This window comes from Lissotriton vulgaris, chromosome 11, assembly GCF_964263255.1.
Source record: "Lissotriton vulgaris chromosome 11, aLisVul1.2, whole genome shotgun sequence".
Classification (NCBI taxonomy): Eukaryota; Metazoa; Chordata; class Amphibia; order Caudata; family Salamandridae; genus Lissotriton; species Lissotriton vulgaris.
Window position 1 is genome coordinate 22,158,615 of NC_141699.1, and position 27,056 is coordinate 22,185,670.

At 45.7% G+C, this 27,056-nt stretch overlaps 1 protein-coding gene across 1 annotated transcript; it reads right to left on the reverse strand.

Moving 5' to 3' along the window:
- Nucleotides 1–13,250: 13,250 nt before the first annotated feature.
- Nucleotides 13,251–22,858, reverse strand: LOC147678904 (uncharacterized). Its single transcript, XM_086944689.1, has 3 exons — nt 21,802–22,858; nt 18,720–18,834; nt 13,251–13,370 (listed from the first exon to the last, which is right to left on the reverse strand). The coding sequence occupies exons 1-3, from the start codon at nt 22,773–22,775 to the stop codon at nt 13,251–13,253; spliced, it is 1,209 nt and encodes a 402-aa protein (XP_086800815.1). The 5' UTR covers nt 22,776–22,858.
- Nucleotides 22,859–27,056: the final 4,198 nt, after the last annotated feature.

Sequence of the window (27,056 nt, forward strand, 5' to 3'; positions counted from 1 at the left end):
GATCTCTTCCAATTGGGCTTTAGATAGCCTTTGTGCAGTTTCAATAGTTAAGAGCATCAGGTCTCTACTGCATTTGGTCTCGATGAAACGAAACCCCTTTTTATAGATGTTGTCTTTTTGTAAAGATGACAGGTATATTTTTAACTATCAAACCTGCTGGAATTGTCCCTGACCTGAGATGTTGGAGCAAGTAGTGGCCATGTAAATCAGTCCGAATTTGTTTTTTCTTTAAACGAATAAGTTTGTCTGATTCGTTGTTTGTTTGTGCGGTACTACTAAGGGTAGCGGAACCAAATGAAGGAGGGTTGCTCAGAAGTTTTTTAATATGATCTTCGCTATAAGCGAATGTTTGTTCTTCTGACATATTAAGCTGGCAATCTCGTTAGTTGAGAGATCTATTAAAGTTGTGTTTGTGTTATTTTTCTTTTTCAGACCCAGACACGCAAATTAATACATGCATACACAAATAATTCACAAATAATAACCAAACAACAATCTGACAAAGAGGAGAGGACAAGGGTTCAATCTAAGGGAATTATCCAATAGTGAACCGGGGATAGAATTTTCTATTTTTGACGCTCAAAAAGCGTGGTGAGAACCTCGCGAGTGAAAACCCGCTATTATGAGAGAAAACAATGGGGGTTCTGGCTAAAGCGCAGTAAGGCTGCACCAATAATACAGTCAACAAACAAAGTGCCAGTACTGCGCATGGAATAAAGGCTTGCGGGAATTGAGTAAGAAATCCTCAATTCCAAAGACCACTCTTTCAGTCTCACTTATCCATAATACTTCTTTTATTTTGCCTTTTATTTTTATTACTTCTTGATTTCAGATGGACTGTGATCTCAAAGGTAGAGCATGACCCGAGAGGTGGAGACCTAGAGGCCAAATTGAGCAGCGAGAAGCAATGCTTATCCTGAAATTTAATTCAGCTACTCGAGGCTTAAATGAAATGTCCGAACTTTACAACTTATAAATATAAATTTGAGGTCTCTCAAGAGAGAGTTTCATTTTCAACCAATTTACAGTATTTCCCCAACTCTGTTCATTAAACGTCGTTGAGAGAGAGTTTCAATTTCTATTAATTTTCCCAATCCAGGTCATGAAACCGATTTATTCCCTCGGTTTGTTTCAAAAGTGTCATCAAAAAATGTTGTTTTTTTTTTTAAATCACCAAATTTCACTTTGATCACCCTCCACTCAATACTTATAAATTCGGAGCGATACTTCTGTTGTCTAAACCACGATCGCAACACGACGGATCTCCATGGAACTACATTACCCATCAATCCGCCCACTAGGAACTAATTCTTTTTTTTAAAAAACGGGTCAACCGGAACCACTGTAACGCGTCCGAACTGAGGATTCAGACGTCAGTGGAGGAAACTGGAGTCACTAATGCCGGTAAGACTTACACCTTGATTAAACAATGATTGGAGTATCCAATTTAAGTATAGCGGAGTGAATTGTTAGAACTTCCGCATTACGCAAAAAAAAAACGGGCACATAGCGTGCACGATCTACCGCATTCTTTGAAGAGATGCCTAATTTTATCCGAAGCTCAAGATCGCTCAATCAACCTCGGAACTCTTCTTTTAAAATCCGTGTGACATGCAACCCCCAGCTATACACTCGAGTATCAAGTTGACATGTTCATATAACTGTATACACCCAATAGTATGTACAGCAAAAAAACCTGCGCTTTCTCATTTGTTTCACTGTAGAACCGATCTCATACAACAGAAGCAATTGGTCAAAATTTGGAGATCACCCTCTGAATACTACATTTCAACTTCCGCTAATGTGAGTACTACGATTTAAATAACGCACACTTTGGAACTCTCCTTTTTTAAAACACGACAAATAATTACGCATCCCTTCTCAAATTTACAGCCAATTAATTTATACCCTTGGGAGACCGACCATCAACATGAGAAGTTCAGGTATGAACTGGGTGAGTGTGACTGATTGTTAAGTTGAGAGTTGCTGGATAGTATGACTGACAGACTTTTATTTATTTTTCTAGATTGAACCCACACGGTCCTGATGAGAATCCCACTACTTTTTGGGATTCGAAACGCGTCGACCTCTTAGACCTCCCCTCTTTTTTAAGGAAATAGACCAATCATTTGATCATTGTACTTGAAATCTAACTTGTCGATGGTCTATTGCATGAAAATATACAATAGTAATTTTTCTATTTAGTAGAGGTATCTGCACCTGTTTTCAAAAGAACTTTATCAATACAGGGCATTTACATTTGGTTCAAGTTTGTTTCATTTGTTCCATTTCGTCATTGTCTAACAAAATTGTCAAGTCCTGTGTGTATATGTTCCTAAGTGCACTTTGTATGGTCCATTTTATGTTATATGTCTCCACTAAAAGCTCTGAGTGAAAAATGTGATTATACTATGTTTGAGCTGTGATAAATTATGTGACCCAGTCAGAGTCCTTTTGTAGATTATCACAAACAATTTCCCCAAGTCCCTCCCCTCAGAAAACAATCTTTGTTAAAATTGTACAACAAAAATATATTTAAGAATTATATAAAAAAAAGTCAAAATAAAAAATAAAAGAAGTATTATGGATAAGTGAGACTGAAAGAGTGGTCTTTGGAATTGAGGATTTCTTACTCAATTCCCGCAAGCCTTTATTCCATGCGCAGTACTGGCACTTTGTTTGTTGACTGTATTATTGGCGCAGCCTTACTGCACTTTAGCCAGAACCCCCATTGTTTTCTCTCATAATAGCGGGTTTTCACTCGCGAAGTTCTCACCACGCTTTTTGAGCGTCAAAAATAGAAAATTCTATCCCCGGTTCACTATTGGATAATTCCCTTAGATTGAACCCTTGTCCTCTCCTCTTTGTCAGATTGTTGTTTGGTTATTATTTGTGAATTATTTGTGTATGCATGTATTCATTTGCGTGTCTGGGTCTGAAAAAGAAAAATAACACAAACACAACTTTAATAGATCTCTCAACTAACGAGATTGCCAGCTTAATATGTCAGAAGAACAAACATTCGCTTATAGCGAAGATCATATTAAAAAACTTCTGAGCAACCCTCCTTCATTTGGTTCCGCTACCCTTAGTAGTACCGCACAAACAAACAACGAATCAGACAAACTTATTCGTTTAAAGAAAAAACAAATTCGAACTGATTTACATGGCCACTAATTGCTCCAACATCTCAGGTCAGGGACAATTCCAGCTGGTTTGATAGTTAAAAATATACCTGTCATCTTTACCGAAGACAACATCTATAAAAAGGGTTTTAGTTTCATCGAGACCAAATGCAGTAGAGACCTGATGGTCTTAACTATTGAAACCGCACAAAGGCTATCTAAAGCCCAATTGGAAGAGATCGAAAAATTGGAAGCAGAGATTAAAGCAAATCCCTTAATTCAAGATTCTAAAATTCTTCTTGAAAAGGTTGAAAAGGATATTTTGGAGTTTAAGGACTATACTGTGCAACAAAAAGAAAATAATTTTGACAGAGATAAACGGAATTTTTCTTTTGAGAAAGCTTATCCTTATTTACAACAGGACTTTTATTCTCGCCCTGAAGCGAGACGCTTTCTACCAGATAATCAAGGACGATCACGAACTAAATATCTCACCTTCTCAGATACATCATCGTCAGGAGGAAGTGACTCCGATCAAGGCACTTATAGACCTCAGTTCAATCGACGCGGTGGATATCAACAATAACAATACCAACAAAGTTTCCAACAAAATACGCAACAACAACAACAGCCTTTTTTAGCTCAAGGTCAACAAAAATCTCGCGGAAAAACAAGATACCAACAACCATGGGAGATGTCCACGAGGAGGCAAAATTACAAAAACTAGATAGGTCATCAATCATCAACCTTTCAAATAGAGTGCTTACCTCGTCGGAAATAAGCGTATTGGAAAAAGGACTCACTTTTGTCCCTACTAAATCTACGGACTTTGTAAGAATGAAACTTGAATTAATTGAGTTTTGCAGGAAAATTCGTCTAATTTCATTCTTTTCTGACAAAGAGAAGGTATACCAAACAGAAACCACGGGACTAAGGAAAAAATCAACTTTTTGTCCACCAGCCTTTAAAGTTCCCAAGGAAGTGATCTACTTTGAAAAAACAGTTCTGTCAGCTATTGCATCACATGAGCAAAAGAACAATTCCTTTGTCAAACCAAACTTGTCCAAAAAAGAAAAAGACGCACTTTATTCTCTCAAAAATGATGAGAACATTATAGTCAAGCAAGCCGATAAAGGCGGCTCCATTGTCATCTGGGGCACCAATGAATATATAGCGGAAGCTAATCGACAACTACAAGACATTGAATGTTACCGGAAAATACGAATGGATCCAACTATTGAATTCCAGAATGAACTGGGTCAAATCTTAAACAAAGGCTTCGAACAAGGTTTTCTAGGGAAACAAGAATTCGACTATCTAGCCAACAAGCATCCACAAACACCGTTGTTCTATGTACTCCCAAAGGTACATAAGAATGCCAAATCACCACCAGGCCGCCCCATTATTTCGGGGTGTGACTCACTTTTCGAGCCAGTTTCTAAATTTATTGTTTTCTTCCTGAAACCCTTCACAGTAACCGTCAGATCCTTCCTGAGAGACACAACTGATTTTCTGAACAAATTACAGCAATTACCATTTACCGAAGGCCAAGACTTCTTAGTCAGCATGGATATAGTTTCACTATATACTCAAATCCCCCAGGATCAGGCTTTGGAAGTGGTAGAAATTTTCCTGGACAAAAGAGACCGTCCAGTCAGAATACCTACGGATTTCATTGTTGAACTGGCCAAGATGGCTTTGACTAAGAACTATTTTAAATTCCATGATGATTTCTTTCTTCAGATAAAAGGAGTAGCCATGGGCTGTCCTTTTGCCCCGGAGCTTGCCATCCTGTTCATGAGCGAATACGAGGACAGATATGTCCACAACAATAACCCTTTCCTACAATGGATAGGAGGATGGGTTTGTTTCATCGATGACATCTTTTTTACTTGGTCTGGCACAAGTGAACAACTCTCTGACTTTCATGGATGGCTTAATAGTCGCACAAGAGACATCAAATTTAGTATCCAATCGTCTCAAACACGACTCTCTTTTCTAGATGTCGAAGTTTATTGCACTAATGGACAATTAGTCACCACTCTCTTCAGAAAAGAGACTGATCACAACAAAGCCCTGCATTACTCAAGTAATCATCCACGAAGTTTGAAAGAAAATTTACCTATTGGTCAATTTCTACGTATACGAAGAAATTGTTCATTCAAGGATGAATATATGTACCATGCAAACTTGTCAATGGAGAGACTAATAGACCGCGGTTATCCATCAAAATTGGTCAAACTAGCGATTAAACGGGCGTGGTGGACACCACGTGACGAACTTCTGAAAAAGAAAGAAAAGAAAAATCTGGGGCGCTCAGTGTGCGTCACCACTTTTTGTACGGCATCAAACTTTCTCAAAAAAGTCATCCACCAAAACTGGCATCTAATCAAGGATGTTGATACACAGCTGAAGGCTGCACCACTCTTTGCCTTCAAAAAGGATAAGAGCACAGCCAACCAAATCATACGAGCAGCAGTCCCCGGAAAAAAGGTTCCCACAATACGTGACTATGTCAATCTGCCTCCAGTCACAGGCCACAAAAAATGTGGGACGTGCCTATGTTGCAAATCCACGATTGAAGGAAACATATTCCAACATGACGGAATTTCATGGAAGCATAACACCTTCACAAACTGTAAATCACGGAACTTGATTTACGCCATCCTCTGCCCATGTGCAAAATTATACATAGGTAAAACCAATCAGGAAGTCAGACAGAGAATTTCTCAACATAAATCCAGACTAAAGAAAAAAATTGCAACACTGGATTGATGAATCACATGGAGATCTTGATTTCAGATGGACTGTGATCTCAAAGGTAGAGCATGACCCGAGAGGTGGAGACCTAGAGGCCAAATTGAAGCAGCGAGAAGCAATGCTTAGCCTGAAATTTAATTCAGCTACTCGAGGCTTAAATGAAATGTCCGAACTTTACAACTTATGAATATAAATTTGAGGTCTCTCAAGAGAGAGTTTCATTTTCAACCAAATTACAGTATTTCCCCAACTCTGTTCATTAAACGTCGTCGAGAGAGAGTTTCAATTTCTATTAATTTTCCCAATCCAGGTCATGAAACCGATTTATTCCCTCGGTTTGTTTCAAAAGTGTCATCAAAAAATGTCGTTTTTTTAAAAAAATCACCAAATTTCACTTTGATCACCCTCCACTCAATACTCATAAATTCGGAGCGATACTTCTGTTGTCTAAACCACGATCGCAACACGACGGATCTCAATGGAACTACATTACCCATCAATCCGCCCACCAGGAACTAATTCTGTTTTTTAAAAAACGGGTCAACCGGAACCACTGTAACGCGTCCGAACTGAGGATTCAGACGTCAGTGGAGGAAACTGGAGTCACTAATGCCGGTAAGACTTACACCTTGATTAAACAATGATTGGAGTATCCAATTTAAGTATAGCGGAGTGAATTGTTAGAACTTCCGCATTACGCAGAAAAAAACCGGGCACATAGCGTGCACGATCTACCGCATTCTTTGAAGAGATGCTTAATTTTATCCGAAGCGCAAGATCGCTCAATCAACCTCGGAACTGTTCTTTTAAAATCCGTGTGACATGCAACCCCCAGCTATACACTCGAGTATCAAGTTGACATGTTCATATAACTGTATACACCCAATAGTATGTACAGCAAAAAAACCTGCGCATTCTCATTTGTTTCACTGTAGAACCGATCTCATACAACAGAAGCAATTGGTCAAAATTTGGAGATCACCATCTGAATACTACATTTCAACTTCCGCTAATGTGAGTACTACGATTTAAATAACGCACACTTCGGAACTCTCCTTTTTTAAAACACGACAAATAATTGCGCATCCCTTCTCAAATTTACAGCCAATTAATTTATACCCTTGGGAGACCGACCATCAACATGAGAAGTTCAGGTATGAACTGGGTGAGTGTGACTGATTGTTAAGTTGAGAGTTGCTGGATAGTATGACTGACAGACTTTTATTTATTTTTCTAGATTGAACCCACACGGTCCTGATGAGAATCCCACTACTTTTTGGGATTCGAAACGCGTCGACCTCTTAGACCTCCCCTCTTTTTGAAGGAAATAGACCAATCATTTGATCATTGTACTTGAAATCTAACTTGTCGATGGTCTATTGCATGAAATTATACAATAGTAATTTTTCTATTTAGTAGAGGTATCTGCACCTGTTTTCAAAAGAACTTTATCAATACAGGGCATTTACATTTGGTTCAAGTTTGTTTCATTTGTTCCATTTCGTCATTGTCTAACAAAATTGTCAAGTCCTGTGTGTATATGTTCCTAAGTGCACTTTGTATGGTCCATTTTATTTTATATGTCTCCACTAAAAGCTCTGAGTAAAAAATTTGATTATACTATGTTTGAGCTGTGATGAATTATGTGACCCAGTCAGAGTCATTTTGTAGATTATCACAAACAATTTCCCCAAGTCCCTCCCCTCAGAAAACAATCTTTGTTAAAATTGTACAACAAAAATATATATAAAAAATATATTAAAAAAACGTCAAAATAAAAAATAAAAGAAGTATTATGGATAAGTGAGACTGAAAGAGTGGTCTTTGGAATTGAGGATTTCTTACTCAATTCCCGCAAGCCTTTATTCCATGCGCAGTACTGGCACTTTGTTTGTTGACTGTATTATTGGCGCAGCCTTACTGTGCTTTAGCCAGAACCCCCATTGTTTTCTCTCTTTTGCTTCCATCCAGCATTCCTCCAGTGTGTCTAATGCTTCTATTCAGCTCCCTTTTGAATGTCTGTTGCTTCCATCCTGTGCCCCTCTTGTGTGTCTGTTGCTTACATCCAGAGCCCCTCGAATGTGTCTGTTGCACTAGTGCACCTCCAGTGTGTCCATTGCTTTCATCCAACTCCTCGTCTGTGTGCCTGTTGCTCCAGCGCCCCTCCAGTGTGTCTGTTGCTCCAATGCCCCAGACAGTGTGTCCGTTGCTTTCCTCTAGCACCTCTTCTGTGTGTCTGTTGCTCCAGTGCCCTTCCAGTGTGTCTGATGCTTCCATTCAGCGCCCCACTTGTTTGTCTGTTGCTTCCATCCAGTGCCCCTCAAATATGTCTGTTGCTTTCATCCAGCACCCCTCTTTTGTGTCTGTTGCTTACATCCACACCCCTCTTGTTTGTCTGTTGCTTCCATCCAGCACCCCTCCAGCGTTTCTGTTGCTTCCATCCACACCCCACTTGTTTGTATGTTGCTTCCATCCAGCGCCCCTCCAGTGTGTCTGTTGCTTTCATCCAGCGCCCCTCCAGTGTGTCTGAAGCTCCGGATCCCCTCAAAACAAATCATCTCAGTTTCATTTCAGACAGATGTTGCCGGGCTATCTAAAAACAAACTTTTCACCACTTTGAAAGAATCATATATCAAGGGGAAACCTCAGCTATACTTTAACTACTCCCTCAATCCCCAGACTCGCAACAAAATATTATACATGAGGCTGCTAGCCCTACCAATTTTTGACTTTAACCCACAGTGGGCATGGTGGAATGAGCAGCCCATTTGCAGGCTTTGCAATTATATACACGAGTCCTGGCTGCACCTGCTTTGCTGCTGCCCATTCTTTGCTACTGACCAATGCCACCTACTGATCCCTGTCTTTCGGGAACAATCACTGAGACACTGTAGGGAAGCATCGACTTTGTGTTTTAGCAACAATTCAGCCCAGGCCCTAGAAAGAGCTGGGAAGTTTGTTAATATTATTTTAACCGCACTGCATAATGCTTAGCATCAAGAATTTGATCATGATTTTATACATTTTTTAAATTTTATTCTATCATGCATTGTTATGTTTGTACATTACGGTTTTTATTAACTGTATAATAAAGAGAGAGAGATCCCCTCCAGTGTGTCTGTTTTTTCCATCCAGAGCCCACAGCACTTAGTAGCTCTTTTTATGTCCGAGTGATGATGTCATGGAGAACTGACTTAGAGTACAGTAGATGGTAAATTAAATTAGTTTACCCTTAGCAGGATTACTAGGGGTTCCTGAGGAGGCATAAAATCGAATCTTAGGGCCTTCCTAGACCCGAAAAGGACCAAACAAGGAAGACACGACCTCCTTCACAAGGATGTCTTCGGTGAATTTAAATTTCTCCCTTACACAGTACATATGATTTTATTGATTTCTATAATTAGTTTCTTTAATTTTTTCTGGCTTAAACTGTCTTAAAGTATATCCTTTGAAAATAACAATGCAGATTTGAACAGTGTGCTACTTGTGTCAAATGGATACTAGTACTCACAACAACAATATATGAATGTGCCTGACAGTCTCTGCCATTGTTACATGCCTGATTCTCTATTTTTTAGTGAAGCTGAGGGCAAGAAGTAGATCAGAGCTTGTCCCTTCAGCTCAGAATTGGTAAGTTCATACCTGGCCTGCCAAAGCGCCACACAAGCTCTACCAGGTCGTGTTAATGTAATATTTGAAAAATACAGCCAGCGAAAATAATCGCTGGCCGTGGTTAGCCATAATTATATTATCGCAGGCTATCTCTGGTATTTATCTCCCTGGTAGCGTGTAATTAACAACGCGTTACTCCAGGGTGATAAAAATTCCAGAGATAGAGAGGTTATCGCCCTTTTGCAGGGAACATCGCTGGTTTTCCAGAAATGTTCCCTGCAAAAGAGCGAAAACCTTGCTGATACGACCCACAGGGTCGTATCAGCATAATCCACCCCCTATGTTAGGGACGGTTAAGTCAGGATGTTAGCAGACGCTAGATTTTAGCGAAAATGACGGTTTTTGCCAAAATCTAATGTGTGCTAAAAATCATGTCGGCTGCTTTGTAAATATCGCGATGTAAACATCAGCGATATTTGGAAGATGGTCCATCAGGGGTACGCCCAGTAACGCCAACTTTGCATCCTATTGGAGATGCAAAGGGAGGCGTTGGGAAGAAGGGTGCTAACATGCGGTTATGCATGTTAGCACCCTCTTGTAAATAGGGCGCTGGTTTTATCTCTGCTTTTTTGGCTTTGTAAGCCAAAAAAGCGGAGATAAAGCCCTTGTAAATATGCCCTTTAGTTTCTTCAATTTATTGGTAAACAACACACCACAAATTATTTTACAATTCAATAATATTACCAGTGTTTGCATGTGTTCCTGCAATTTTGCCAAGATGTGCATGTGTTGGTGTCTGTCTGGGTGTACCCTGCAACAAATCCCTACATATTGGGAGTATCAATGCTTGTTAAACAGATTCTTTTCAAACTCGGCATCACAACCACAGTAAGAAATGTGAACTCTTCTTTTCCGAGAGGCGTCATTGCTCTTGAAGTTTCTGAAGGACACAGAATTCTTACCTGTTGTCTAATGCAACTGGTTTTATGTCTGTGTAAACTTCACTTTGCACACTCTGGTAATGCTTGCAACATATGGGGGTGTGTGTAGGAGCACATAGCACGTTTTCTCCAAACAAACCTGTGCCTTAGCTGGACAGAAATTGAGACTAATGGGCTGCAGAGTAATAATAATGTGACTTTGGCCGACAGATAACAGGGTTGTGTAGTAGAGACATTGTGCTCAATTACAAACCTGGCGGTTCACAAATCGCCAGCCTTATGGGGGCGCGGCAGCGATGATCTACTGCCTGCCCTTGTACGATTGGGGTGGTCAGACCGCCATTGTCCCGCTGCAGCCAACAGGGAACTGCCATTTCCTGGCAGTGTTGCGGCGGTCAAGAGGCATCAATATGCTTGGCAGGACTCCTGTGATCCCGGCAAGCATAGTAGGAGTTTCCTCTCCACCATGGTTTTTATTGCGGTTCTTCCTCCATGAAAATCCTCATGTGCCCTCTGGTGCTTGCAGGGGGGCGCAACATGTGCCCCCCCTGTGGGCACGCTTTCCTGTTTCTGGACTGCTTGGACTTAACAGCCTGTGCCGTGCAGGAACTGTTTTTGGCGTTCCCAATGCGGTGCCCATTTTTAGAGGCACCACTGTGGGAATGCCCCAAAAAAGCCTGCCAGACAGGAGGAAACACCTCATCATGTGGGCGGTCCGACGACGCCTGTGTCGGTGCGGCGGGGGGGTGGACCCAGTGCCACAACACCAAAGTTGTAATGAGGCCCATAGTTATTGAAAAACGCGGTACAGTAATATAGCGTTATGCAGCAGTGGGTATTATGGGGCGAAATAGAGGGGTGAGGTGTAGAGAAGTTCTGTTATCTGTTGTAAAGTATAGTGCAGAAGTGCAAAGCCTATATGGTTGCTATAGGATAAGTACCAGCACCAAAGTGTGTTATAGGTAGTGTTTCTGGCATAATGGGATTCTGCTGTTGTCAGTTTTTTTCACATAATTGTGGGGTATATGGAACTCTTCCCACAAAATCTACTACAGACATACCAACTCACAGTGCCACAGTGTGTCTCACAATATTGTCTCTCTTTACACAATCACAGGGTGGGAAGCCAATATCAGATGGTGAGCATCAGGTGAGCTGAGCTGGAAACCATTGCATAGAATAGGTGCAATAAGAAATTGGATTACTGGTTGACTGGGGTGTGAGCCCTGGGCAAGCAGCTAGTAGCAACTGGCAAGTATCAGGAGCTGCGGGGTGTGCCGGGGGGGAGTAGGGGGGAGGGAGGGTCCAGAGGATGGGGGAATGTAACATGAAAAAAAATTACGTGTCTGCTCGCTGCTCTCCTGCTCTCTTCCGTGACATCCCAGCATCTCCTCTAAGGGGCCGGACCAGGAAGCAGCCAGGTTCCTACCCCTAAGCAAATCACAATGCTGCAATGCAGAGTTGTGATTGGTCTGAGTGCCGTGGATCGGCGCTCAGCTAGGGTATGGGGCCCTGAGCATAGTCTCCACTCAGGCTGTAATGCAGCCTGCAAGGAGAGCATACGAAGTGCGCATAACTGTTTGTCGAGCCCCAGAGGGCCAGACAAACAGTCATGAGCAATTAGGAGTGGGCAAACACACCCATCCTCTGCTCTGAAACAATCCTTCCCAGCTCTGAGAGCAGAGCAGCCCCGCCCTCCCCGCAAAGCTGAGTAGCAGGAATAAATACAATGTTAATAACATTGAGCTGTTATCATTGTAATTGTTCTTTCTTTCACTGCTTTGCAGCAGTGAGGTAATGCTCCTCCCCCTTAGCGGAGGAGCCGCCACTGCAAGCAACAACCACAATCCTTGACAGAGTGAGGCACAAGCCAACCCTAAATGAACCTGTGCTCAACCCTCTCGTAACTTGGCACACAGCAGTCAGGCTTAACTTAGAGGCAATGTCTGAAGTATTTGTGCAACACTTCAAACAGTAATGAAGCAAAAACCCCAAACAAAAACGGTGCCAAAACTTCTTTTAATAACTATAACAAGATCAAAACAACAAAAATCCAATTGATAGAATTTCAAAGGTTTTAGTGAAACTAAACAAAGATAAAATGTAATAAGGTTACTCCAATGTAATCCAATGACAGAGGTAGACCTTGCAGTAAGGAAACACAAATGTAAGAGTTTTTCAATACCAGGACATGTAAAACTTAAGAGTATATCTCCTATGTTTTAAATACATTGCACCCTGCCCTTGGGGCTGTTTGGGGCCTACCCTCAGGGTGATTTAAATGTATTCAAAATGACATTTTGTGCCTTACTAAAGGTTTATTTTGCCAGTCAAAATGGCAGTTTAAACCTACACAAATACAGGCTGTAATGGTGGGCCTGAGTTATGTTTCAGGTGCTACTTATGTGGTTGGCACCATCAGTGCTTCATGCCCACTAGTAGCATTTAATGTACAGGTCCTGGGCACCAATAGTGACATTTTACTAGGGATATACAAGTTAATTAAATATGCTAATTGGGTATAAGCCAATCTAACATGTTTTATGGAGAGAACAGAAACACTGTAGCACTGGTTAGCAGTGTGCAGAGTCTTAAGGCCAACAAAAACTGAGTGAGCAAAACAATGGTGTGATGGCAAAAAGTTATCAGAATAATTACAAGGATGCCAGGTCAAACATGTGTTCAAGGGTTACCAAATGGTCTTAAAGACTCTGCAAAGCCTGTTATGGGTGATTAACCCTCCCCTGGACATTGGTGGCAGCCATGGAAGCTGTTGCATTTTATTACAAGAAGTTGGAATGGGCAGAACGGTTCAAGTGCTTCTTAGGCAGTGATCAGAACAAAGTCTCAGTCCCTCCAAGACCCCATTCCCCTTCTCACACCGTAAATATTTTTGAGAAATAGAACTGTCTGCCACTAGCTGCTGCGTAATCTGTAGTTTTCAACAAAAAGAGTTTGCAGGACAACAAAAGAATTAAATACAGTGATTCACATGGTGCTACATAGGCCTGTGCGGTAAATTCCGTTCCGCTTGCGGAGTTTGGGTAATTTTGCGTTCCGCGGAGAACGTGGAATTGACAAAAATTCCGCGATCTGTGACTTCACGAAATTTCTTGCTTTTTTGCGCTTTCAAAATGCGTGTTCATAAGATATTTTTCCCCGATCACGCGAACAGCAATCGCAACCAGGAAAAAAGCATTGCGAAAGGGCGGAACAAGCAATTCCGCGTTTTTATGGAACTTTTGCATGGTCGCGGACATTTTTTACCATTTCGCAAAGCTTTGCGTAGCCCGGCAAGCCAAATTCCGCCCACCTCTGGTGGTACACAGGTCCTTTGCAAAGTTTACGTTGGGACAGCCCACTACCACTTGCTGTAGCAGGTGTCCAGCTGGAACCAACGTGGTGAACCCCTGCTGAGAATATATCAAGGTGTTTTAAAGTAACATCATCTCAGAATAATGCGCAACTGATCCACAATGTGCATCAAGATGCTGTGTGATTTGTCTTTTCTTGCTGCGTAGTCAACCCTATTGCATAGTTTAACCCTACATTGCTGCATATATGCAGCAGGCTTGACTAAGTTAGTTTATGGAAGGATATGGCACAGTTATGCAGAAGTGATTATTATCAGGGCACGAGTCGGGGGTACAAGCAGGTCCACAGCGTCCACCCACTATTTTCACAGGGTAGACGGCATCCCCCCTGCCAAGAAGTTGGGCCCTACAGAAATATGTTGAACTTGTCCCGGTGTAATTTTCAGACACTGAGACACGTTCAGCGGCACCTGCACGTTTTCAGCTTTCCATTCCCAGCAGCAACTTGCAGGCAGGGCGGTAGTCTTTTTTTGACCTCCAGCTTGACCGAAGTTAAGGGGCCAACCGGTCTCCTTTTGTTTGTATATGCTGACTGGGGGCCGCCTGGAACCTCATACTTAATTATAAATGCCACAGAGGGGAACAAAGGCACACAGTTTGCCTTCTCTTCACAGGTACTTAAGAGAGGCATTCATTTGCCTTTGTTCTGTCCCTTTATATAAATGTAGACACCATAAGACTGTCAGATGGGTTGGTCTGTCCCAGTATTTACACAAATAATTTAAATAGCACGTTGTGTGCCGTTATTTGCATACTGTCTTACTTGGTCAGTCCCCCCACTTCTTTTTATAGGACTTGTGCCCTGATTAATATTGTATAAAGATCAGAGCTACAGATGTGTTATTGTCAGGGGATAACAAATTCCAACTCCACTCCACTACAGAGAAGTTTGCAAAATGAAACAGTCTTTTCTGCCAAGGAGAACAACCATGAAAAGCTGCGGATATCACATAAGCCCACTGATCACAAAGTCCACACACGCCTGGAGCCTTAGTCAACTCATCAAAGACCCTTTAAGACTCTCGCCACTTTTGAGGAATTCCCCTGCGCTTTAGTAAGATCAGTTGGTTCAAAGCCACTTACAGCTGGAGAGATTTATCTTTTCTGTGATAAAAGCAGATACGCCCCTGGCATGCGCGAGTAGACATTAATCAATTTTCTTGGCTGACTGGGCGCCTTAAATGGATTTTCAAGGCGCTTTATTGAAATTGATGCCTGCCCTTACAGACAGCTCATTCAAGGCGATCATGCATACTGTTCATGAGCAGAGCCTCATCGCCGCTGACGTAAGACGTCAATACTCTGGGTGTTATTGCATGGCAGCTCTCTTAGGATGATCCTCGCATCCTGCCTTGAAGGCGCTTCGAGCAGTAATTCTGGCAGAAGCGCTTCAATCAATTTTCATCCATTTACTAATCAGTATCTTGCGGCAGCCATCAGTCACCATCTGAGGATCGGTGTCTGTTCCCAAAGATAGTCAAGTGCCCTTAATAAATATTGAGCATTTGTATGCAAATCTAATTACTCAAAGCTTCCCCTTCAATCACTGTCTGTCCCTGAAGAGTCGCTGAATTTAAGGATATTTATGCGGGCCTGAGATACAGAGCTGTCGCCAGGGCTGTTTGTGTTAAGGAAGGGGGAGTGGAAGACTAACCCACAGTCATACTGTTGCAGGGATTCTGCTCCTACACAGAACTGTGCACAGAGACACAGGACCTCAGTGAATTGTGGTGGACCAAAAATCTCACTTCAGTGTCACATTAGCTCTTCGTCCCATAGCAAGGCACCAATGATTAGACGACCCAGAACATGCGACTTAGGTTATACTCAGGAATGGTGGGAAGCGAGAACACTCTTTCATTTGTTATTCTCATACCAGTCCACAACAGGAGTAAAAAGAGACACGGGAAAAGGTTAAAATATTTACTTTAACGACGTGCTTTAATCTTTATCTTTGCTACGTATAACATATGATTAGAAATACTATGATCAGCATTGTTACTATTCCATAAAACACAAAAGGTGAAATCATATTACAATGACGGTGAAAACAGATTTTATAGTGCCTAGTGTAAGGAACTCCCTTCCTAGGAACTATGGGACAGATGTGGGCAGCTAAATATCGGTCAGTAATACCAAAAATTTGTAGATTTTTGTGTTACCAACCGGTAATTAGCAATACCCAATGTAGGAAAGGAATCGGTAATAAGGAATCGGTAAACACCGACTCCTTATTACCAATTCCCAATTTACCGATTCGGGTTTACCGAACACTCAAATACCGAATCGGTACTGAGATATTGGGCAGCTCCCAACTGGTCAATCAGTTCATCCGCCCGAGGGATCGAATAAGCATCCGTTTTGGTTACCGAATTTAGTCCTCGGTAATCCACACAGAATCGTAATTCTGGTGTGGCGCCAGGTGGAGCAGCTTTGGGCACCAAAACCACCGGGCTAGACCAACTAGCTCCAGCATCTTAGCTACTTCACTTCGAATGCTGGCCTTCACCTTGTCAGACAGCCGGTAAGACTTGGACTTCACAGGTGGGCTGTCTCCTGTGTCCACATCATGGGTACACAGGTGGGTCTTACCCGGGACAAGGGAGAACAGAGGAGCGAATGACCCCAAGACCTGGCGACATTCCTCCTGCTGCTCAGGAGTCAGGGATGGCGAGAGTTTCACTCCCTCCACCGACCCATCCTTTTCTTGAGACGCAAAAAGGTCAGGGAGAGGCTCTGTGTCCTCTTCCTCTGATCCGTCAGTCACCATAACCAACATGACTTCGGGCCTCTTGTAGTGCGGCTTGAGGCTGTTGGCATGTAACACCCGATGTGGGTACCGACGGGTCTTCACGTCCACCAAGTAGGTAGCCTTGCCCATCTTCTCCAACACCTCATAGGGGCCTGTCCAACGGTCCTGGAGGGCACTCAGCTCTCCAGGCTCCATCACCCAAACCTTCTGACCAGGCTCCAGCTCCACTGGGTGAGCATTGTGGTCATACCACGCTTTCATCACAGACTGGCTGGCTTCCAAGTTGTCAGAAGCTTGCTTCCACAACTTAGCCATTTGGCTCCGGAAGGCCAGCATGTAGCTCACCACGTCCCGGGGAACTTTCCGAGGAGACTTTTCCAAGGAGTCCCTCACCAGGCTGAGAGGTCCACGTACAGGGTGCCCATACAAAAGCTCAAAGGGGCTAAAGCCCACTCCCTTCGGCGGCACTACCCTGTAAGAAAAGAGCAAACAGGGTAGGAGGACGTCCCATTTCCTACGCAGGCTTTCAGGTAGACTTCTGATCATACCCTTCAAGGTTCTGTTGAACCTTTCCACAAGGCCATTGGCCTGTGGGTGATAAGGAATGGTAAACAGGTAGGTCACTCCACACTCCTTCCACATAGCCCGCATGTACGCTGACATGAAGTTGGTCCCCCTGTCAGACACAACTTCCTTGGGGAATCCCACTCAGGTAAAGATCCCCATCAGGGCCTTCGCCACTACCGGTGCAGTAATGGTTCTCAGAGGTATTGCCTCTGGATACCTTGTGGCATGATCCACCAGTACCAGGATAAACCTGGGACCGGATGATGTCGGTGGATCTAAGGGTCCAGCAATGTCGATGCCCACCCTTTCAAAGGGGGTGCCAACGATGGGAAGTGGTTTCAGGGGAGCCTTCAGCTTCATCCCTGTTTTCCCACTGGCTTGGCATGACACACACGACTGACAGTATGTATCGGACGCCACCCTCATTCGAGGCCAATAAAAGTGGGGGACAAGCCGTGCAAAGGTCTTGTCCTGTCCCAGGTGTCCTGCCAAGGGAATCTCGTGAGCCAACTCTAATAGGAAGGCTCGGTAACACTGTGGGACTACCAGGGCCCGTGACAGTCCGTGCACTGGCGCCATGGGCTCACTGTAGAGGAGACCATCCTCCCAGTAAACACGATAGTTCCCAGACTCGTTACCTGCTGCCTGGGCTTCAGCCTGTTGCCTCAGACCCTTGAGGGTGGGACATTCCCTCTGCCCCTTGCTCAGTTCCTCCCTGGATGGTCCGCCCTCCACTCGCCACTCAGCGGGGATAGGCAGATCTTCCAACGGAACTATGTCCTCCTCCGCAGACTCCGGGTCCATCTCCTCTGATGGCCTATCGTCTCACGGAGCACGGACATCGAAGCAGGCTCTTCCTGTCCTCAAGATGCTCCCTCATCGACAGCTGGGTGGGCCATTGTTCCAGGCTCCAACCCATGCGACTTCTCCTCCCGAGCAGCCGCCGACCTGGTACTCACACAGGCCCAATCAGGTGTACCCAGCATCTCAGAATGAGTCCGGTATTCCACCTCCTTCCAAGCATTGTGCTCCATATCATTGCCCAGCAGAGAGTCGACTGGCACGGCGGGGCTTACGGCAACTCGAAGTGAACCTGCAACCCCTCCCCACTCAAAGGGAACCTCAGCCACGGGATAGTGGCTCATTCTGCCATCAGCCATCGCGGCTGGATGAAGTACGCCTGGAATCACCTGCTCTGAGGACACCAGATGACTCCTGACTATAGTCATACTGGCTCCTGTATCTCTCAGAGCTTCCCCTCTATGGCCATTGATGGTGACCCATTGCCCATACTTGGTAGTATTTGGGGGCACCTGGATCTTTGGAACCATCTCCCGATCACCCAGGGACACTAAGGTGACACCCGCCCACTCCCTCCCCTTAACTAAGGGCATCTCCTCCCCGAGCGCTACACTAGCAACTCCCGGGGCCTTTCCTCCAGTGGGAGGGGGTGGTCTCTTTGGGCATTTCGCGTCTCCCTTATAATGTCCAACACCACTGCACTCAAAGCAATGGACAACCCTTGGCTGCTGACTCTGGCCAGGATTAGGGTTCTTTTGCGGGCTAGCCTTAGAGTTAGAGAAGAGACTTTTCCCCTTAAAGTTATTTTGGGGGCCTTTGGAGAACTCCTGTTTCTTATTATCTCCCCCCTCTTTCTTCTGGAGAGCGCCCTGTCCGGACTTCTGAGAATCTCCTCCCGTCCCCTTCTTTCTCATGCTACTCCTGCAAATTCATCAGCACCGTCAACAACTCCGCTACGATCACACCTCAGATTCCCGACACCAACCACCTACAATGCATCTTGCTCAACACCTGATCGGTCCACAGGCACGCCATTGACCTATGGAATCTACTAGACACCATCTCTCCGGACGTCGCCTTCCTTACTGAAACATGGATGAACGCCTCCTCCGCCCCAGACATCACCATTGCCATCCCAGAAGATTATAAGATCATACGCAAGGAACGTACCGGCATCACAGGAGGAGGAATCGCTTCGTCCATAAGAAATCCATCCACATCTCAACCAGCTCTGACGTCAACCTCGCCAACTCCGAACACCTTCACTTCCAGATCCACATCGACCCCAAGACCACACTCAGAGGCACCCTCCTTTACTGGCCACCAGGACCCCGCGCACAATTTAGTGAGGACATCACGGACTTCATCACTCCACACGCGCTCCCCTCCAAAGATTACATCCTTCTGGGAGACCTCAACTTCCACCTTGAAAAGAACAACGACCGCAACACCTCCACCCTTTTGGACAACCTTGCAAACCTCGGACTTAAACAACTGGTCACTTCCCCCACCCACATCGCAGGGCACACACTCGACCCTATCTTCACCTCCAGCAATCATGTCTCCTTCAGCCACACCACGAATCTCCTTTGGACTGACCACAGCTGCGTTCACTTTACCCACAACAAGCCCAAACCCAACAACCACCCCCAACCAACTCTGCAAAGAAACTGGAACAAAATCACCATCGACCAGATCTCCTCATCACTTCTTCTAAACCCCCCAGCCCACTCCTCTAACCCCGACCAAGCCGCCACCAACCTCACCCTATGGCTATCCAACAGCGCCGACATCCTAGCACCACTGAAAAAGCGACACAGCAAACTTGGCAGCAAGAAGGCATCATGGTTCAACGATGATCTTAAGAAATCCAAGAAACTCTGCCGCTCCCTTGAGAAGGCCTGGAAAAAAGACCCAACCACCAGCACCAAGGACGCCTTCAAAAACGCCACCCGCATACACCACCAACTGATCCGAAAGGCCAAGAAAACCGCCTTCAAGGAACGACTAGATAACAACGCCCACAACAGCAAGGAACTTTTCAACATCGTCAAGGAATTTACCAATCCCTCGGCCAACTCTAACGACATCACCCCCTCTCAAGCCCTCTGCGACTCCCTAGCCTCATTCTTCCACAACAAAATTGCAGACATCCACAACAGCTTCGACAACCAACCCGGAGACCAACCCACCCAACCATCTGCTGGACCTTCACCCCCTTCGAACATCCTTTATGACTGGAACACAATCTCCACTGAGGACACCATCCGCCTGATGAACTCCATCCACTCAGGATCCCCCACAGACCCATGCCCTCACCACATCTTCAACAAAGCAGACTCCATCATAGCACCGCACCTCCGAGACGTCATCAACTGCTCCTTTAAATCCGCCACCTTCCCGGAAAGCTGGAAACACGCTGAACTCAGCGCCCTTCTGAAGAAACCCACAGCGGACCCCACCGAACTCAAAAATTACCGCCCCATCTCGCTCCTTCCATTCCCGGCCAAAGTCATCGAGAAAGCTGTCAACAACCAGCTCGCCGCCTTCCTCGAAGCCAACAAATCTCTCGACTCCTCACAATCCGGCTTCCGAGCAAAACACAGCACTGAGACCGCCCTCATCGCAGCAACAGACGACAATCGAACTCTACTGGACAATGGAGACACAGTCGCCCTCATCCTCCTCGACCTCTCCGCAGCCTTCGACACAGTTTGCCATAGCACCCTTCTACAGCGCCTCAGAAACATCGGAATCCAAGGAAAAGCACTGGAATGGATCACCTCGTTCCTCACCGGAAGAACCCAGAAAGTCCGCCTCCCACCATTCAAGTCAGAGGCCACTGAAGTCATCTGCGGCGTACCACAAGGATCTTCACTTAGCCCCACCCTTTTCAACGTATACATGAGCCCCCTCGCGGCCATCGCCCGCCAACACAACCTCAACATCATCTCCTACGCGGATGACACTCAACTGATCCTATCACTCACCAATGACCCTAGCACCGCCAAAACTAACCTACACGAAGGAATGAAAGAAGTAGCCGAATGGATGAAACACAGCCGTCTGAAACTGAACTCAGATAAAACAGAAGTCCTCATCTTAGGTACCTCCCCCTCCGCATGGGACGATTCTTGGTGGCCAGAAGCCCTTGGAAAAGCACCCACCCCGACAGACCACGCACGGAACCTGGGCGTCATCCTGGATTCCTCACTTTCAATGAACAGACAAGTCAACGCCGTCTCCTCATCCTGCTTCAACATTCTTCGCATGCTCAAAAAAACATTTCGTTGGATCCCCACCGAAACTAGGAAAACGGTCACCCACGCTCTGGTCACGAGCCGACTGGACTATGGAAACACCCTCTACGCCGGGACTACCGCTAAACTCCAGAAAAAACTCCTACGAATCCAAAACGCCTCAGCCAGGCTCATATTAGACATCCCGCGTAAAGAACATATCTCTGGTCACCTGAAAAACCTCCACTGGCTTAACCGTCAATAAGAGGATCACTTTCCGGCTCCTAACCCACGCACACAAAGCACTCTACGAAATCGGACCAGAATGCCTCAACACACGACTGTCCTTCTACACCCCCTCCCGCCAGCTTCGATCTTCCAACCAAGCCCTTACCACTGTACCTCGCATCAGCAAGACCACCATGGGAGGTAGATCCTTCTCCTACCTAGCAGCTAAAACCTGGAACTCACTTCCCACTTACCTTCGCCTTACCCAGAACCACCTAGCATTCAGAAAGCAACTTAAAACGTGGATATTTGACAAGTAATTCCCCACCCCTCCTTAAGCGCCTTGAGACCCTCTGGGTATGTAGTGCGCTATATAAATTCTCTGACTTGACTTGACTTGACTTCGTGGACACTCGGGTACTTACCCAAATGTCCGCCTCCTCAGCAAGCTTACGGGGGCAAGTAAGTTTGCTGTCTACCAGGTGCTGCCTCAGCTCGGGAAGACATTTCTCGAGTAGATGTTCCTTGAGTATGAGATTGTACAACCCTCGATAGTCTTCCACCTCACTACCTTGGACCCACCCATCCAGGGCTTTCTTGGCATAATCCAGGAAGTCAACCCAATTCTGTGAGCTCAGTTTATGGCTGCCCCTAAACCTCTGCCGGTATTTCTCTGGGGTCAACCCAATCTTCCTGATGAGCGCCACCTTCATGGCGGGGTAGTCTACCTGATCCTCCCGGTCTAGGGCCAATAGGGCATCCCTACCTGTTGGAGGCATGTAGCGATACAATCCACCACCCCAATGCTTCTCATGGATCCCATGGGCTCTTAAGGAGACCTCATAGGCTGCCAGCCACTTAGCTATGTCATCTCCAACGGTATAACTAGCGACCACGTCCTTGGGTAAGTGAGGCCTGAGTTCCCTGGCAAATTCCTTAGACTCAACACCCTCCGGAGTGATGTTATGGGCCCTGAGGTCAAGCTCTCGTAGCTTGAGCTCGTGTTCCATCCTCTTCCCTTCCATCTCCAGCTTGGCTAACTCCCACCTCAATTGTCTTTCCTCTCTTCTGTCAGCTAACTCGGTCTCTGACAACCCTCCTGTTGATGCACTGCTGCCCTCCCGTGAGGTTACCTTGGGGCTGATTATCATCTCACCCACCCCTAGGGGACATTCCGCAGCCCTCTCAACGACAGTACCCCTGTCTGACTCCTCCTCCTCTACCATACCCTCCGGATGCGCTTCCACCCAGGCTCGCAGACTAATGCGGAGCTCCTCTCTTTTGGCCCCTCGCATAACAAACACCCCCCTTTCCTGACAGAACTCCTTGAGCTGCGCCACGGTATAGGTCTCCAGCTCGGACATATCGACTTCCATCTTGTCAGTGAAAAGTGTGGACAACCACCTCGAAGTAGGTTACAAGGATAGGAACTCTGAGGGTCACCTCCACACACCTCCAGAAGAGAATTTGGAAAAAGCAAAATATTGAATTGGAGGGCCGCTGGGAGAAAACTCCGGGTGTGTACCTGTGGCGCACACTGAATTATTATGGGGTACGGCTCGTAATCACACCCGCTGAGCACCAATTTTATGTTGGACCTGCGATGGGCAAGCCCAGCACAAAGGGGGTAGCTTGGCTCAAGTGTCAAGGCAAGTGAAGGCTATCTTGTTAAGCCGGCTCTGACCCAATAATATCTCCTTGTACAACCACCCAAAAAGAAGGACACCACACCACTGTTGTAGAAAAATACAATTCCTTTATGTAAAAATTCTCTGTTGTGAATGGGGATCAGTTAGGAAAGCACATTTACATTTCTTTTGGTCACAATTTTGCGGGGTTTTGATTTCGGGTTGAATACAGTAGTTATTTCAGGAATAAATATCATCAATAAATAGAATAAATATCAGGAATAACTATCATCAATGAATAGAATAAAAATCAGGAATAAATATCATCAATAAATAGAATAAATATCACTTTTTGTTCAGCAGAATAAATACTGGTTCATTTAAATAAACAAACACATGTTCATTCTGGTATCGCTGCCACCAATTAAATATTTCAGGAACTTTAACTTGCAATATGTTTCAGGATGGAAAGATTACTCTTACAGTTTATGATGACTTCACTGCTAATGAATATAGGCTTCTCTGGGCACAAAAGAGTGTTGGGACTCTTTAAGAATCACTCGGGGGATAAGCGCGTATATCTACACAGCAAGGAAACACAGTGAGCACTTTATTTATACTCGGCTACCACCGGGTTGAGTTCTCTGTTTGCCGGTGGGGGTCTAAGCGCGCCTAGGGGCTTTGTTACCGCTAGCACTCAGGCGGCACCAGTTCAAATTTGAATTTGAATTTGAAGGGTTTTGTATAGCGCTCGTACACCTGGCGGTTTCTTGGCGCTCACTGGTAACAGCTACTCAATCGGTCGGAAGAAGGGGGGACGGTAAAGAGGATCAGGATGGGAAGGCTTGGGTAAAGAGAAAAGTCTTGAGATCTCTGCGGAAAAGGGGGTATTGAGTGCAGGATCTGAGGGACAGTGGGAGAGAGTTCCAAAAAGCTGGGCCCGTGGTAGCGAATTTGGAACCACCCCATTTCTTCCGTTTGAAACGGGGAACCACGAGAAGGTGGTGGGAGGAGGATCGGAGGTCTCGTGATGGAGTATAGGGTTGAATAGCTGAGTTGATGAAGGAGGGGGCGGATCCTGTCCTGGCTTTAAAGATAGTGCAGCCGAGCTTGAATAATACACGCTGCCGGACAGGGAGCCAATGGAGGGAAATAAGAAGAGGAGTAACATGGTGTGATTTAGAAAGGTTAAAAACCAGCCGAGCGGCCTGGTTTTGAACCAGCTGGAGGCGCCTCATGAGGTAGTCAGGCATGCCATGGTAGAGGACATTGCCATAATCTAGGCGAGATGTCACCATGGCCAGTAGAATTAGTTTGAGCGCGTCTGGGGCGAAAAATCGTGAGACTCTGCGGATAGTTCTGAGTGAGAGAAAGGCTGATGACACCACGACAGAGACTTGGGAGTGTAAGGAAAGTTGGTTATTGATTTTGAAACCAAGGGTTTTGACAGAGGATACAGGAGTGGGTGGGGGACCTAGTGATGGGGGCCAGAAGGCGGGGGACCAGGGACTGGAGCAACCACCTGTCAACACCAACTCCGTCTTATCGGGGTTGAGTTTCAGGTGGTTGAAATTCATCCAGTCCTGGATAAAGGTCATGATGGACTGAACCTTGGACATGGACTCTGGGGCAGAGGAAAGATGGAAGATGAGCTGGAGATCATCTGCATAGTTGTACACAGAGACCTCCAGCTGCTGTAAAGCAAAAATAAGGGGGGCGATGTAGAGATTAAATAAAAGGGGGGATAGTGAGGAGCCCTGGGGTACACCGCACTGGATGGGTAACGATTCCGCAGAGAACTCTCCTAGACGAACCGCCTGAGTCCGACCGCTCAAGAAGGAGGACAGCCATAGTAGGGCTGTTCCTCGGATTCCCGCCGCCTCGACCCGTGAAAGTAAGATGGTATGGTCCACGGTGTCGAATGCGGCGGAAAGGTCTAAGAGGATCAGGGCCTGATGTTGATCGGTGTCCATTCCTTGTCGGAGGTTATCCAGGACTGATGTTATGACGGACTCAGTTGAGTGGGCTGGGCGGAAGCCAGCCTGTCTTGGGGCCAAGGCCCCATGACTTTCCACGAAGTCACTCAGTGTTTTGACCACGTGTCGTTCCAATACCTTTGCCAGGAAAGGCAAGAGGGAGATTGGACGAAATTTAGCAGGGTCAGAAGGGTCTGCTCCAGGTTTTTTGAGGATCGGTACGATCACTGCCGATTTAAGTGCTGGGGTAACGACGCCCTGAGCCAGTGAGCTATTGAGGAGGGTATGCACCTGTTACAACGCATTTTTTACTCCGCACTACCACTACAACGCAGGCATTACAACGCATACCGTTACAACGCATGGCGCTGGGGGGCGCTCTAGGATAAGAGGTAAGTTTAATTTACTATCCAACACCTTCCCTAGGGTCCACGGGGACTGGAGTTAGAATAGTAAATTATACTTACCACTATCCAGCACCCCAAAGCGCTATGCGTTGTAGCGGTATGCGTTGTAAATACCGCGTTGTAATGGTATGCGGAGTAAAAGTATGCGTTGTAACGACATACATCCATTGAGGAGCGCTAAAGGTGGTGAGGGGCAGAAGGTGTAGATCTGCTTTAAGATGTAAGCAGGGCAAGGGTCCAGCGGGGAGCCGGACTTGACCAACGGAAGAATGGAGAGAAATGAGTCGGTCGATAGGGGGGGGATTGAGTCCAGCAGATTAGCGGTGGCTGGAGAACGTCGGTGGTCAGTGAAGATCGGGGATGGGGGGGAATTTTAATGTTAATTTTCCTGATTTTATCTAAGAAGAAGTAATTAAGGGAGTCACATAGTGATTGAGAGGGTGATGGTTTGAGTGAAGCTCTGTCGGAAAAGGCGAGGTCTTGGATGATAGAAAAGATTTCTCTCGGCCTGTTCTCTGCTAGTTGGATTTTAGAGGAGAAATAGTTTTTCTTTGTGTATAATATGGCTTTCTTGTACTGAGTGAGAAGTTCAGTATACCTGGTTTTAGCAATGGGGCAGTAGTTTCGTCTCCATTGTCGTTCGGCTTGGCGGAGAACGAGTTTTAGGTTCTTTAGATCGTCTGAGAACCAGCGGTTTGCGTCTTTAGAGCGCTTGGTTGCGATGCGTTTTAGAGGGGCGACAGTGTCGCACCCGGCTCGTAGCCAGTCGGTGATGGCGTCTACCTGGCCAGAAGAGGGTAGCGCAGTCAGGTCGGGGCTGGAAGAGGAGAGGAGGGTCGATAATGCTTCGATGTCGACACGATTCCATGAGCGCGCCCAGACATTCCTCGCAGGAGTGGGCTTGGCTGGTGGGACGGGGGCTAGGGATAGGGTGATCAGTGAGTGATCCGACCATGGACATGGGGAGATTGAAAGATAACTGATCGGGCAGTCGCGTTGCCAGATTTGGTCTAGGATATGACCCAACCTGTGCGTGGGAGTATTGACGACTGATGTAAAGTTGAACGACTGAAGAGAGTCTGAGAATTCCTTAGACGTGGCGCATTCCGCAGGGTCAGAGGGCCAGAAATTAAAATCTCCCAGTACAATGATGGAAGAATGGTTAACAACCAAAGTCGCCATTAGGTCTAGAAAACAGGGGAGGAACGTTTGAGGGGAAGACGGGGGTCGGTACACAAGGACACAAGTCAGAGGGGGAGAAAAGGAAAGGGATCGAACCACTAAACAGTCTGAGGTACCCATGGAGGGAGAGGCTACCCCTCCGCCAGGCCTGGCCGAGGGGCGGTCGGCTCGAGTGGCATAATAGGTGGGGGGGAGTATCGCCAGCAGGGAGGGAAGAGAACTGTCTGAGAACAAAGTCTCAGTGAGAAATAATAAATCCGGTTGATGGGAATCCAGTAAAGTGAAAAGATCAAGCTGGTGTTTTACTGCTGATCGTGTGTTTAGGTACATAGCCTTTATTGCTGGAGGGGGGAGGACGTCCTGAGGCGGGTTCGAGGAAGTGGTCTTTAGGGGCGTGGACGGGATGTTAGGGTGGACTGACTCGTGTACAGTTAGTAGTCCCAGGTCAGAAATACGAGCTGAGG

Excerpts from the sequence above, each read along its gene's own strand:
- LOC147678904 (XM_086944689.1), bottom strand. The coding sequence starts at position 22,775 with ATGGAAGTCGATATGTCCGAGCTGGAGACCTATACCGTGGCGCAGCTC. Across the intron at positions 18,835-21,801 it reads AGTACCCGAGTGTCCACGAA|GGGACGGGAGGAGATTCTCA; the intron begins GTCAAGTCAAGT and ends ATGAGAAAGAAG. Across the intron at positions 13,371-18,719 it reads AAATAACTTTAAGGGGAAAA|ATTACGCAGCAGCTAGTGGC; the intron begins GTCTCTTCTCTA and ends TGAAAACTACAG.